A 13,862-nucleotide genomic window follows, 5' to 3' on the forward strand; every position below is an offset into this window, starting at 1 on the left:
CAGGAATATGGAGGTGATCATCCCCCTGTGCTCGGTGCTGGGGAGGCCACACCTTGAATATCTTGTTCAGTTCTGGGTTCCTCACTATAAGAAGGACATAGAAGTGCTGAAGCATGTCCAGAAAAGGGCAACGTGATATGAAATGTGAGAAGACCAGAGAGAATGGATGCAGGCTGCAACAGGGGAGGTTTAGGTTAGGTATTAGGAAGCATTTCTTCACTGAAAGGGTTGTCAGGCATTGGAATAGTTTGCCCAGGGCAGTGGTGGAGTCACCATCTCTGGAGGCATTTAAATGGCATGTGGACCTGGTGTTTAGGGACATGGTTTAGTGGTGAGTTTGTGGTGTTGGGTCTAAGGCTGGACTGGATGATCTTCCAGCCAGAGATATTCTGTGATTGCACTTATAACTGGTAAAAAATTAGAAGGAGGTCACTGGACATTTGCTTTAAATTCCACAATAAATCAACCACAAAATGTAACTGAAACTTTAAGTTAGAGAACAGAAAACTTCAGTGGCACCATTATTTATTTACAACCTAAGAGAACTTCTTGGGGAAGATGCCCTTCAGCTATGAGCAGAAAAAGATGGAAATATTGCAACTTGAACTCATGAGACAAAGAGACAGGTTACCTTGCACTTAATGCTGGGAACAGAAATGGGTAGAAGTGTGAGTCTTTTGTAAAAATCATGTCTGTGTGCAGCAAAGACTCAAATTTCAATGAGCAAAAGATAGAAGATAATTGAATGTGGTTCTGGAACCAAGCAGCCTTGACACATTCCTAGAAGAAGGAAGATCTGGGTCCTATACCCAGCAAATTCCTGTATTTAACCCAAAACATTCAGTGCCTAAAGAACAAAGAAATAATGTTGCAAAGACTGGATCCTTAAGGAAGATCCTAGAAGGCTTCTCTTCCTTCTGCAGAGAACTTCCCTGGACCAAGTGAGTCTTGCATTCATCCTTGCTTTGAAACACAGCTTAATTAGGTGTCTGGAAACACTTCTGCTCAGGATAGACATTCACATTAAAGGGGAAAATAGTTCCACTACCATCTTTCAAATTAAAAATAAAGTTTGCACAGTGCCTCAGGAAAATGACTGCTGAGGAATACATTCAGGACAAAAAAGCTGGCAGTGTTCCTGCAGAACAGAGATGTAACAGAATCATGGAACAGCTGAGGTTGGAAAGAACCTCTGGAGATCATCTAGTCCAAACCTACTGCTCAAGGCAAGGGAAACTAGAGGAGGTAGCTTAGGATATTTTCCCATCAGGTTTTCCACTGTCTCTAAAGCTGGAGAATCCACAAGGTCTTTGGACAGAAAGCTGTGGTGCTTTGGCAGCCTCTGCACAAAAAGAGCTTTTTCTTAGCATTAAATGGAATTTCTTCCATTTCAATTTGTGCTCCAGTAATCAAGAATCTGAAAAACAATAAAAATGCTCAATGGCAGTTTGCAAAGGGGGCACCTGTCTGGCTCAGCTGCTGGGAGCTACTGGGCAGCCATGGACATCCAGTATGACAATTGAGGACTAATGAGCGGCAGAGTCAAAGGAGAAAAAGGAGACACAGACCTCCTTGCTCCTGCATGTCTGACACTTTCCTTTCCCATGAAGGGCTGGTAAACCATGGTCTTGCCTCTGCCTCCAGAAGTCCCTGTGCCTCTGACAACCAGAGGTGGAAAGAACATTCTGCAGATGTGCTGCTGCAAGTTCACCTGCCTTTTGCAAAACTCTTCTCTAAGGCCTCTGCTATAGTCACCTTGGAGAAGTGACTGGGCTAGAGGATCCTTGGATCCAACCAAGTGCAAAACTGTCCATGACATGAAGCAACCACTACCCATTAGAAAGGTAGTGTAAAGAAAGGGGGAAAACCACAGAGTGAACTGCTTTTACACTGGGTCTTGGCAAACCTCTTAAAGCAGAATATGGGAGGCTGAGCACACAGGGGGGCCATAGCCTCGGTGACCCAGGAGGAATCTCACAGCCCCAGGAGGGGGCCAAGAGTTGAGGCCATGGACTAATATTCACCTCACAGGAACTCTGCTGGCTGAAGACATTGCAGCTACAGAGCTTCTTGTCCTCCTCCTGCTGGTGGCAAAGGTGTGCTCATCTGCACCCCTGCACAAGAGGGGCCACCTTCCCAGACACTGAATACAGAAGTTTCAGCCAACAGGGATAAAATACCTTTATCTGGGATGGCTGCATGAGGATGGATAACTCTGTGTATTCTAACAAATAAAAGCTTCTTTCAGTTTACACCTCTGCATTTATAACTCCTTACCAAAGAAGCCACACAGGATGGGTAAGGGATTGAAGGCATCAGAATCTAACCACTGACACCTGGGGAGGAAAAATAAAATTGTGGTAAATGATAGCATCACCTTTAGGTGACAATAACACGTAGTTTTATATTGGTAACTGAAGAGGGTTTATTCAGAAAAGCCTGCAGAGATATTCCTAAAGAACTGGGAAACAGACTTAAAAACCAGCATAGTTAAGATAGATGGGAACATATGGAATGGAATTAAGGAGTCCATTAAGGCTGGACTGTCAGCTCAGAGGAGAAGTGTTGCCTGAAATCACCTCAGCTTCCACAAGAATCCGTGAATTGCTGAAATTGGAAAGTACCTCCAGAGATCATCCAGTACCAGCCTCCCTCTCAGAGCATGGTCCTTTAGAGCTCAGGGCCATGTGCAGTTGAGTTTTGAGTAGATCCAAGGATGGAGACTCCACAATATCTCTGTGCAACCTTTTCCTGTGTTTGACCACCCTCACTGTGAAAAAGTTTCTAAGTAGGTGTTGTAGTTTAACCTCAGCAGCACCTAAACTCACTCTTCCCCAGTGGGATGGGAGGGGAGAATTGGAAGGGCAAAAGTGAAAAAAACCCCTCTTGGATTGATATAAAGACAATTTAATAGGTAAACCAAATTCATGCATGCAAACAAAACAACTGTTACTTGGGAAGACAAATGCTGTCACTCAAAAAATGTTCCCCTTCCTCCTTCTTCTTCCCCCAGCTTTTTATGCTGAGCATGACATCTTATGGTATGGAATATCCCTCTGGTCAGCTGGGGTCAGCTGTCCCAGCTGTGTCCCAACTTCTTGTGCACCCCCAGCCTTCTTGCTTGTGGGGTGAGAAGCAGAGAAGGCCTTGGCTCTGTGTAAGCTCTGCTCAGTGAAAATAAAAACATCTCTGCATTATCAACACTGTTTTCAGCATAAATCTGAAATACAGCCTCAGCCATACTCTAGCCTAGCCAAAACCAACACAGTGGGATTTCCTGTATTTATATTTGTTCCCACTGACTCTTGTCCTTTCACTGGGCATCAGTGAGAAAACTCTGGCTCTGTCTTTATACTCTTCCAGTCAGACAGCCCTCAGCATGTCCTGCTTCATGGGGTTGTTCCTCCCCAGGGACAGGCAGACTTCACATTTCCCATTGCTGAACTCTGTAAGATTCCTGTCATCCCATTACTCCAGCCTGTTGAGGTCCCTCTGACTGACAGCAGCCTCATCTGATCTACAAGGCATTACTTCCAGTTTTTTATCACTTTCAGACATGGTGAGGGTGCACTTTTCCCAATCTATATAATTAATGAGAATATTAAACCAGTATTGGACTGAGTAGTGACTCTTCCATGTCCCCTCCAGCAATGTGCTGAAGGCCCAGGAGGAGGCAGCCTGTGATAAGGACTTCATGAAGAAGCTCTTAGCTGTGAGGGTGCTGAGACACTGGCACAGGTTGCCCAGAGAAGCTGTAGCTCCCTCCCTGGAAATGCTGAAGGCCAGGTTGGATGGGGCTTGGAGCAGCCTGGTCTAGTGGGAGATGTCCCTGCCCATGGCAGGGGGTTGGAACTAGGTGATCTTTAAGGTACCCAAACCATTCTGTGATTCTATGATTAGCCAGGCGGAGCAGTGCTGCAAGTTTTAAGAGCTCCAACCATCTGCCACAGTCAGATCCTGTGTCAGAACAAGACAGGAAAGATGCAGCTTCTGCCTCACGTTTCTTTATGTAGGATTCCCAGAATCATTCACCTAGATTTTTTTTAAAGAAGCAAAAAAGCTTCTTCCTTCCCACCTGAACTGCAGAGAGTTGTGTTCCAGTGCCCTCTAGTGTGTCAAGTTAAATTTGCCTCTGATTATTTCAGGCTGTGACCATCTGCAAGCACATCAATCTTAGCTTTTCTGGCTACCTTAACGCATGTACTTCCTCAGACGAAGAACCAGAACTTTGTACTGTCTGATATAGCAAACTGGAGCCTAATCCGTGCTCCCTGGACAGCAGTTACAGACAGGCAGGTTGTGTCCTGTGGTTTCTTTTGAAGCTGATCTCCTTCTTTGCCATCATAAACATGCAAATGCGTGAATCTGATGCTTCACAAACATTTAACTTATCCCTCCAGGAGTTGTTTGTTTGTACTACTAAATAACATTTTATTGTCAACTTTTTTTTCCCCCTCAAAGAAAGTTCTAGGCTTTTGACAAAACACAATTCTCTCTCTTACAGTCATCCTCCTTGATCCTGGTGACACCAATGCTTGCTATGAGCTATCCATTTTCAAGAACCTTTAACAATTTATGTGGCAAAACAGGTATGTGACAATAGATCTTTCCTACTGAAGCACAAACAAGGTTTTGCCTGCATTCACATTCTTAGTCTATGCTGATATCAATCTATTTGTCTGTCCATCCATCCATAGATGATTGTTTATCTTCTAATACAAATAAACTGTAATAAGCCATTGGAATCATTGGCATAATTGCTCCTGGTTGCAGCATAATGCTGGCAGTATAATTGCCTAATGCTAAAACAAGTTCTGGATGGTGGCATGTTTCACCAGTTCTAAAACCCACTACTCAAGCTTTGTTTTGAGCTTAATGGTATCATAACACAGTGCTCCTCAGTTCATTTACTGTTCAGGTGCTTCAAAAGTTATCTGGCAGTCATTTTATGGTTGTTACCATTTCAGTTATGACTTTTTTTTTTGCAAGAAGCATTGCTGAAAAGATGAGGAATTTAATTCCTAAATGTGCAATCTATGCATCCAACCATTGCTGAGAGAAGATGGTGACATTTGGTCAAAGTAGGATACAAAGGAGTTTAATGTAGGGAAGCAACTGCTTTTAAGATTCTGTTTATCAGTCAGATAATGGAACAAGAAGTTGGTCTCTGCCCTACAGTAGGTTCACATGAGTACAACTAGCCAGATACAGAAACCTCCCACAAGAATGAGACTTGCCCCCAGCTGCCTCACATGCTGCTGCCCCCTGAAACTCCCCTATTACTAGCACTCTTTTCCACACTACTCTTGGGCTCTCTGTGCCTGGATCTTAGTTTAGAGCCTGTGGTCACAAGGAGGAGGGAGCTGGGATTTATCGGAAGAGCATGTGTTCTGTGTGCATCCCCATCCTCAAGGATGACCACTAAGTCTCCCCATTTGTGTAAATTACTACCCTATGGCATGACTGCCAGTTCAAGCTGACATGTCATGGCTTTGTCACCCAACATATTGACTTCTGTGGTTGCTGGTATTACTGTAACCCAGCTAGTATCAGGGCTGCAGACCAAGTCAAAGTCACCTGGGTCATCTGGACAGGTCTAACTGTCCTTACTTTGCCATGCTAACATGTCCCATGCTATCTTTCCTTATGTCTAACTATTATGCTTAATTTTGCAGGGAAATACACAGTATCTTCTTCAGAGCCATCCAGCTCTTCCTCTGAAAACACTTCCAAGGCATATTCTTTGCTTAACTGAGACACTGCAAATGCTAAATCCTGTCATGCTGAAAGGACCTCTGCCCTTTCCAAGACACATACAAAAGCACCTGTGAGTCACCAAGAAGTGGACTGCTTCACTTTGACTAAACTGTGCCTTGGTGCATTCTTCTGGAATAATCATTTCTGGTTACCATGCAAGGCAGGGAAGCTTTGAGAAGTGGAATTTTACAGCAGCTGCAAAACTCAGAAGAGACGACGTTTCAAACTTGGAAGGATTCGAAGGCCTTTGAGTCCTGGGAAAAATATTGGGAGTGAAGAATTCTCAGCCTTTAAGAAGGTGCTTAGCACTATGCAATACTGAGCCATGAATTGCAGTGCTATAAACAGCTGTTGTCCAGTGGTTTTAGTATTTCCACTATCAACTCCTTGAATATTCCAAAGGCCTGTATAGATACACGAGTACCTCATAGCTTCTCTCCTGCCTTCACATTAAAGTCTGGAAAGACCATAGGGTATAGTGCTCTCCACTTTCTATTTAAGACTTTCTGGAAGTAAAGATTCACAACTCAGAAGGTCCATTTCAGGTCTTCACTTTTGACTTAGATAACATGAAGATTGTGATGATTCCTGCGTGGTCTTCTTTCAGATGGACATACTGAAAGCTCCACGTGGTGCTTTTTTGAAAAGGAAGCTTTATATCCATAACTATAATTGTCCTTCCCTTGATACATGGTAAGACAGAGATGGTTGCTGCCCTCTACCACAGAGGGGACTGCATTTATTTAATGCATAGTTGTGTTAAGTAAGCAAGGAGTCTCTTGTGTAAAGTCTGTGTGTTTGGGTCTCCTCTCAGAGGACAATCACGCTTGGAGGGCTGAGAGAGTCAACTCTGCCATGAATATAAACTGTCATGTGCCAGGCAGGATGAAAGGTTTTATATAAATTATTGCTATAATACTACACCTGTGGAATCAATTATTTCCAAGCTTCTATACCTCTAAAGGTAGGACTCCCATTTTAAGTAGAGGGCTATGAGAGAGCCTGCCAAGTATTTATACCACACACAAATGTTACAAAACTTAATGTAAAATGATAGATGGAATCCTGAAGGCAAATACCAAATACTGCTGTCAGGTAATATAGCCCAATTTGGTTGTTGGGAATCAGACCTATATTTACCAGCAGTGAACCTGTTCCAAGAACTTGGAGATGAACCAGGATGGGAACCTGTTGCCTGCAGTTACAAGCATGTGTGATGGTTTGGTATGGGCAGGTGGTGATGACTGGAGACAATAAACAAGCATCAATCAAATGTATTATTTATACTGAAAGCAATTTCTTTTTGCTTGAAGATGTAGATGAAATACTAGAACTAGAACCAAGTCAGATTAAGAACTATTTGAAAATCCAGTATGTCTCTGAACTGCATGGTCAATGGAAACTTGAAAATCAGTTACTTCCACATTATTCCAAGCAAAATTTGCCTTTGGGTAGCCACTTGGTCTAACCCATTCTGGAAGGAGCTTGTGCAATTTTGACCTGCTGCAGAACCACCCACTCCCACTGAGTTAGAATAGACTTTATATAAACTGTAAAGCACATGTCCTTGCAGCCAGCACTGTCCCACCACACCTTATCTCTGCAGACATTAAACCTCTGAGGTTCACCACACCTTTCAGTTCAGCAAAGCCTGGGTCTCAGCTGTATCTGAATGAGAAATCAGGATGTCATGCCAAGCTGTCTGGCACTGAAGGGCCATCTTTAGGTGGATCTTCAAAAGCAAGGTCCTTGCCAGTGTTACACAAGCCATGACAGCTCATGAAAGAGAAGCAGCTAAGAAATTCACAGTGCCATTCTTAAAGACTTGGAGCCAAGGCTTCACTTGTATTTATACATGGATCAAGATTAAAAGGGAGACACAAGAAGGTGGGAGTACTGAAGGGAGGAAGAACTGCAAACACATGGCAGCAACCCCTCTATAGCCCTCCTACCCACCCTCAGCAGCTAGAGCTGGGTCATTGCCACAGAAAATGTGAGCAGAGGGATTAACAAGAGTTTGCTTTCTTCAGGAGTCTGACATTTTGGTCAGCTGGCCCAATCCTTCATCCTGACCTCCCTTTTTTCCTGATCAAAGCCAATATCCCTCTATTCACCTCCCTCTGAATTGAGGGCTGTCACAGGGCTTGTCTCCTGATGATTGCTCTCACTTGTGTACCTTCTGCTGCTCAGCTGCAGGGCACTAAGTTAAAGTGTATTGAAAAAAGAACCTACCAGGTTCACCTCATCTCTGGAGTGGGAGGGATCTCTCCCTTACCCACCTTTTAGAACATTGGTTGGAGAACAGTCACTGCCTTGGCACCTTCCTCTGATTTATTCTAGGTCAGGAAAAATAGTGAAGGAGGGCATTGTGACAAACAGGTCTCTTAAGCACAGACCTGCCTTCTCTCACTCTCCCTGCTTAGACTTTTTGGATTGTTACAGTTGCTGAACAACTCTCATGTGCTTCAAGCCCAGATTTCACCCTTCATTCCTAAAAGACCTCGGGAACTTTCAATATGAGCAATACAATGAGCCCAGGACCATTTTATCTACATGACAGTGGCCAGTGAAAAATCAATGTGGCCCACAACTGGGGTTTACTGGGTGGGTAGTTCTGAAACCTTTTATTTGGATCATGAAGACAATTATGCTTTGATCTCTGATGCTTTCATGGCTCAGCAGTCTGGCCAGCATGTTTTCTTCTTATAGTGCCCCAGGAAACATGTTAAAGAAACAGCTGCATTTTGAAAAAGTCAAGTTGGGCAAGAATAAAATGTCACACCCCCCTGCTCATCTACAAAATGCCCAGTATGCAAGGTATGTCCAACTGCATCTTACCTTGCACCACCTGTGACCTCAGGTGGATTTGATAATCACCTGAGCAGCAGAAATGATGCTCATTTTTTACAGGCTTGTGTTCTGTATCCACCTGTTCCACTTGTGTTCTGTATCTTCCCTTTCCAGTCATCCAAGTTCCTATGGTCTTCCTCACATAAGCAGTCACAGAATCACAGAACGGTTTGGGTTGGAAAGGACCTTAAAGGTCATCTAGTTCCAACCTCCCTGCCATGGGCAGGGACACCTCCTACTAGACCAGGTTACTCCAAGCCCCATCCAACCTGGCCTTGAATACTTCTGGGCAGCAGCCACAACTTCCTTGGGAAACCTGTGCTAGAGTCTTACCACCCTCACAGAATTTTTTTGTTTTCCTAATATATACTCCAAATCTACCTTCTTCCAGGTTGAAATCTTTACCACTTCTCCAATCACTCCATGCGCCAGCAAAAAGGTCCCTCTCCAGCTTTCTTGTATGTTCTCTTCAGGTACTGGAAGGTGCTCCAAGGGCTCTCCAGAGCCTTCTCTTCTCCAGGCTGAGCCATCCCAGCTCTCTCAGTCTGTCTCCATAGGAGGGGTGCTCCTGACCATCTCCACAGCCTTCCTCTGGACCCACATCTGCTTCCCCACCTTCCCCAAGATTAGGGCCTCCCTAAACTTCCCATCCTTGCCCACAGTGCTGATGTAACTTCCCTAACCACCCTGTCACAAACAGCTGGTAAGAACCTGGATGTGCTGTGGAGAGGGCAGAGCCACAGAGGTGACGAAGGCCTGGCTGGGGTTGGAAAAGACCTTTACGATCCAACCATTAACCTGCCTCTACAGAGTCCTGTGCTAAACCACATCCCTGAAACCCTAAACCACGACTACGCATCTTTTAAACACCTCCAGGGGTGGTGATTCAACCACCTCCCAGGGCAGCTGCTTCCAGCATTTGATAATCTCTTCAGTGAAGAAGTTTCTTCATAATATCCAAGCTAAACCTCCCGTTGCACAAGTTGAGGTCATTTCCTCTTGTTCTGTTGCTTGTTACCACAGAGAAGAGACCAACTCCCACCTCACTCCAACCTCTTTTCAGGTGGTTGTAGAGAGCAAGAAGGTCTGGCCTCAGCCTCCTCTTCTTCAAACTAAACAATTCCAGTAACCTCAGCTGCTCCTTATGAGACTTTTTCCTCCAGACCCTTCACCAGCTTCATTGCCCTTCTCTCTGGATATGCTGCAGTACCTCAATGTCCAGGTGCACACCTGCCCTAATTAAACAAGGCAGCATGGTAACACCATCCAAAGGGAGCAAGGTCAGGTCCTGTCATCTTTCCCATCACATCTTGCTGCCAGCAGGCTCTGAAGTTGCCTGAGAGCAGGGCAAAATCAGCTTCCAGATGTGGGGAAAAGAAATCCGTGGACCCAGCCACCAATAGCACTAGCAGGTCCAACAGCCTCCCTTGAGAAGGCCCCAGCACCAGCAGGACATGAAGCAGCAACCAACAGATCCCAGTAAGGCCCTGCAAGGCAGCAGGACATGTCCCACATGTGGACTGGACAGAAGTTTCCTCTTTCCTGGAGGAGAGCAGCTCCATCCCCTTCTCATGGGGCTGGGGACAGACTTTTTTTCCCAGGTTTCGCCAAAGCATCAAGTAGGACCTAAGTGCACCAAATATCACCTGCTGGGACATCCTCTATAACTGGACAGTATCATAAGTTGCCCTGGCAGAGCAGAGTCAGTGTGTGGTTTGGCAGGTGCTGAAGACATGGGCTTTCTCTATCTAAGTAAAATGAACAGTGTCAGAGTGTACACATGTTTTTAGAGTGGTGACAACCTACAGTCTTATTCTTGGTGTCCCTTTACTCTAGGGACACCAATATTATGTGCAGGGTATGACTTAACTAGGATTTGCCTGGATCCTCTCTGTCTCACACATTAACTAATTTTATTAATTTTTATGGATCTCGCCTTTTTCATTCCATAACCTTGCTTAATTGATGAGCTTTTCAACCTGGGTGGCAGTCTCTTGACCTAAAGGGTAGTCCCCTAATCCAGAGGGCAGAAGGTGGTCAGATTTGTGGTGAGCTCCAGCCAGTCAGGCAGACATATTGTAGGAAAAGCTCTTATAAGTGTTTATTTTATTCCTAATGCAAAGAATCAGAGGGTCAGAGTTGATAATGCCTTAATTAAATACACTATGATGTGGATGGTTTGTCCTTGTTTATAGGACTGGTGTGATCACCAGGATTAATTCAAGTGTAATAATGAGCAGAAACCAGCTCCCTGTGAACAACCTACTGCAACAAGAGTACATTTTCCCTTGGCTGCCAACCTTTCTTATAAGTATGTGATAGATACAAGGTGTGTGAGGAAGAAAAAGAGCAGTTTCCCACACAAGGTTAGCTTCACCCTCTGTGATTATTTAACATTTTCATTCTGAACTTGTTCTGTCCCAATTTGCAAGAAACTGCTTTCAGAGGAAGCCTAGGTAACAAATTTTCAAGTGTGTAAACTGGTAGAGCCCTTGAAAGTAGAGATCTTGGGGTATACTGAGTCAGATGCTTCCTGTCACCTGCCACAATTTCTAGGGTGTTAACACCTTATCCAGCATCTACCAGTATCACAGGCCAGTCTTCATCTTCCTACACTCTCACCTCTCTCCTTGACTTGATTTCCAAAAGGATATTAATTTAATAGTAAATTAAAGAAGACTGAAGATCCAGTCCTCTGATAATTGGTGATCCATCTGCTTCAATTTCATTAACTCCCTGTTGAAATCAAGGGAGGTGTTTAAAATAATTTTGGATTGTGCCCACAGGATAGTTTTACACTTGAATATTTGAAAACATTATGTGATGAGGCCTTCTAGAAAGAAAACTAGCTTTAATATGAAATTATTTCCCTACTAGAGAATTGGCCAAAAATATATAATAGTAGTTTACTATTAATCCTATGTAATAAGCTAATCAGCTTTTTTAAACCAGCACAGTTCCATGGAAAATGAGTGCTGATGTACTCTACTATGGATTTGTACCCTTCAGATTTCTTGAGTAATTTCTACAGGAATATTTCTAGAATCTTAAAAAAATGTTCTTCTGTGTGACTTCTTCCAGTGTCATGAGAGGTTCTACCTCTTATTCATGTTTGAACTGTGGCTGAAAGTAAATGTATGGGCCCTTAGACCTGCTGCTTCCTACTGGATGAAGAAATGAAACACTCAAAGAACACACAAGAGACACAGGGTACAAACTTTCACTGGGCAGCAGTTCTCTAACTGCCAAGTCCTGCAGAGTAAACAAGGTTCTCCAAAGGTGTTGATAGAGCATTTCATTCATATGCTGACTGATCTTCTACAAGTTGTATTCATATTTTTTCACTGGAAAATTATGTCTTATGAACTATGGAAAACCACCAGGCTGTGATTTATAACCCTGCAGCTCTTTGTCGTCCAGCCATCATGGAAATCAGGACAATGGTTAAAACAATAGTTCCAGCAATTCCACCAACTGTTATTCCCAGAATGTTCCCATGGATCTGCATTGATTGACATCTCTCACCAGTAAAGAAGAAGGCTTGTCCTGATGGGCACCTGGGAAAATAAAGCACAGATTCACATGAATCAGGGGTTTTGTCCTGCCCTATAGGCCCACCTCAAGGTCTTCACGCTCACTAGCCCAGATGGGCAGTTCCCATTAGAGAGGTTCATATCACAACATCTCCATCTTGCTTGTAGCTTATTTGCATCCCTTGGAAGCATCACAGAATGGGGTTGCTTTGCCTCCCCTTATGACTGCTAGTAGAAACTGGTCACTGCAGTGAAGTGTTTTGCTCCTACTGCTCCTTAAATAGCTCAGGCCTCTGAGGTCTGTAGCTCTGAATACTTATTAGCTGCATGATTTGGTTCAGAAGAAAATCTAAGTAAGCAGGAAAGAGATCCATGGTACCTGCAGCTTGCTCTCCCTTTCACACTGACACAGATTCCATCATTCTGGCAAGGGTTTGGGTCACAAGGGTCTTGCAGATAAGGCAGCTGGTCTTGAATGGGCTCTGTATCCTGGGCCGCTCTCTTCTGCCTCTCAAGAGTGAGGTCTTCCATGAAGGAAGATTGTTGAGGTTTAACAGGGACTTCAGTGTAATTGAGGTGAGTTATATCTTTTAAAAAAGGAAATAGAGAGGAAATATATAAGATAACAGTGAGTGATGCTCTGTGTTGTATCCTTCATACCAGGGCTTGCAGGGTCCTTTGTGGACCAGAGGATACTCCTTGACCAGTTGCCCTCTTGCCATACACAGCAAGTTCTGCGTATTGAAATCACAAGACAGAAAATAATACTGAAGTTATGGTAACTAGTTAGGTAAATCAGTGGTGTTCTGCAGGTTGAAAAATTATGTCAAGTGCGAGGAAGGCCTTTTAGTATTTTCAGTGCTTATAAGTGGACATAGCTGTTGGTTAGAGTTCTTAATGGTGTCTAAGAAGTTAACCGTCAGTAAATCATTGCCATTTAGCTTCCTCTAAACTCCTAATCACTTTAGTCAGTGTCACCCACCTGAAACTAAAGCAGAGAAATGCTTTTAAAAGCTCATTCCCATTAGAAGAGAAGATAACTCAGAGATTGCTGGCAATAATTATGTGAATGTGTGAAAAGAGATAGAAAGCATCACCCATTTATTTTTACAAAGAGAACCAGGAGAGTCTTTACCATGAAATTCAGCAAAAATAATCAGGTCATCATTTTTCAGGAAGCTTCTCCGTCTCATCTGGCTGTGGGATATGAAGTTAGTCCACCCCCATGACAGACTTCTATAGCAATTGCACGAGGCATCAAATATCCCAGCAGTTGATGGTTTATCCCAGATTAAGGTTCTGTTATCCTCTGCAAAAAGAATACCAGTGGCAAATAAGAACCAGGAAGTTCTGCAGCTGGAAGTAGGACACAACGTTTGTCTGCATTAGTGTTAAACAGGATTTGTGCTGCAAAGTCAAGTTCAAAGCTGAAATGCCCAAATGAATCACAGGGGACTGACAACTTATGGGTACCAGCAGATCCTTAGGTGTGGTCTGCATGAGAACTCTCAGTCTATGTGAGGGCATTGAAATGTCACAACTCCCCTTTCATTGAGGACTAACTAAATGCAAGTTACCTCCTCGTCAACACCAGCCAAGAGCTCCTTCCTGCTTAAGAACACTTGCTCATCAGTTTTCAATTGCCTCAGGTTTAGAGTCTAGCAGATTTTGTTCATTGCTATGGTCCTTTTGAACATCCTCATATCTAAGGCTTAAAACCTC

General features: G+C 43.7%; 2 protein-coding genes across 2 annotated transcripts in view; one reads left to right on the forward strand and one right to left on the reverse strand.

Moving 5' to 3' along the window:
• Positions 1-5,755, forward strand: part of GPR116 (G protein-coupled receptor 116) — a 26,808-nt gene extending 21,053 nt beyond the window's left edge. The window contains exons 19-20 of the mRNA XM_010002393.1: positions 4,505-4,589; positions 5,676-5,755. Of these exons, the coding sequence (XP_010000695.1) occupies positions 4,505-4,589; positions 5,676-5,755 (165 nt within the window). The remainder of the gene's footprint in view (positions 1-4,504; positions 4,590-5,675) is intronic.
• A 6,243-nt stretch (positions 5,756-11,998) lies between these two features.
• The window catches only part of MEP1A (meprin A, alpha (PABA peptide hydrolase)), a 14,685-nt gene continuing 12,821 nt past the window's right edge, over positions 11,999-13,862 (reverse strand). Inside the window, exons 12-14 of the mRNA XM_010002425.1 lie at positions 13,276-13,439; positions 12,520-12,727; positions 11,999-12,164 (exon numbers count right to left, since the gene is read on the reverse strand). Coding sequence (XP_010000727.1) covers positions 11,999-12,164; positions 12,520-12,727; positions 13,276-13,439 — 538 coding nt within the window. The remainder of the gene's footprint in view (positions 12,165-12,519; positions 12,728-13,275; positions 13,440-13,862) is intronic.

The sequence above is a fragment of the Chaetura pelagica genome, unplaced genomic scaffold (assembly GCF_000747805.2).
Source record: "Chaetura pelagica isolate M959 unplaced genomic scaffold, ChaPel_1.0 scaffold46, whole genome shotgun sequence".
Classification (NCBI taxonomy): domain Eukaryota; kingdom Metazoa; phylum Chordata; class Aves; order Apodiformes; family Apodidae; genus Chaetura; species Chaetura pelagica.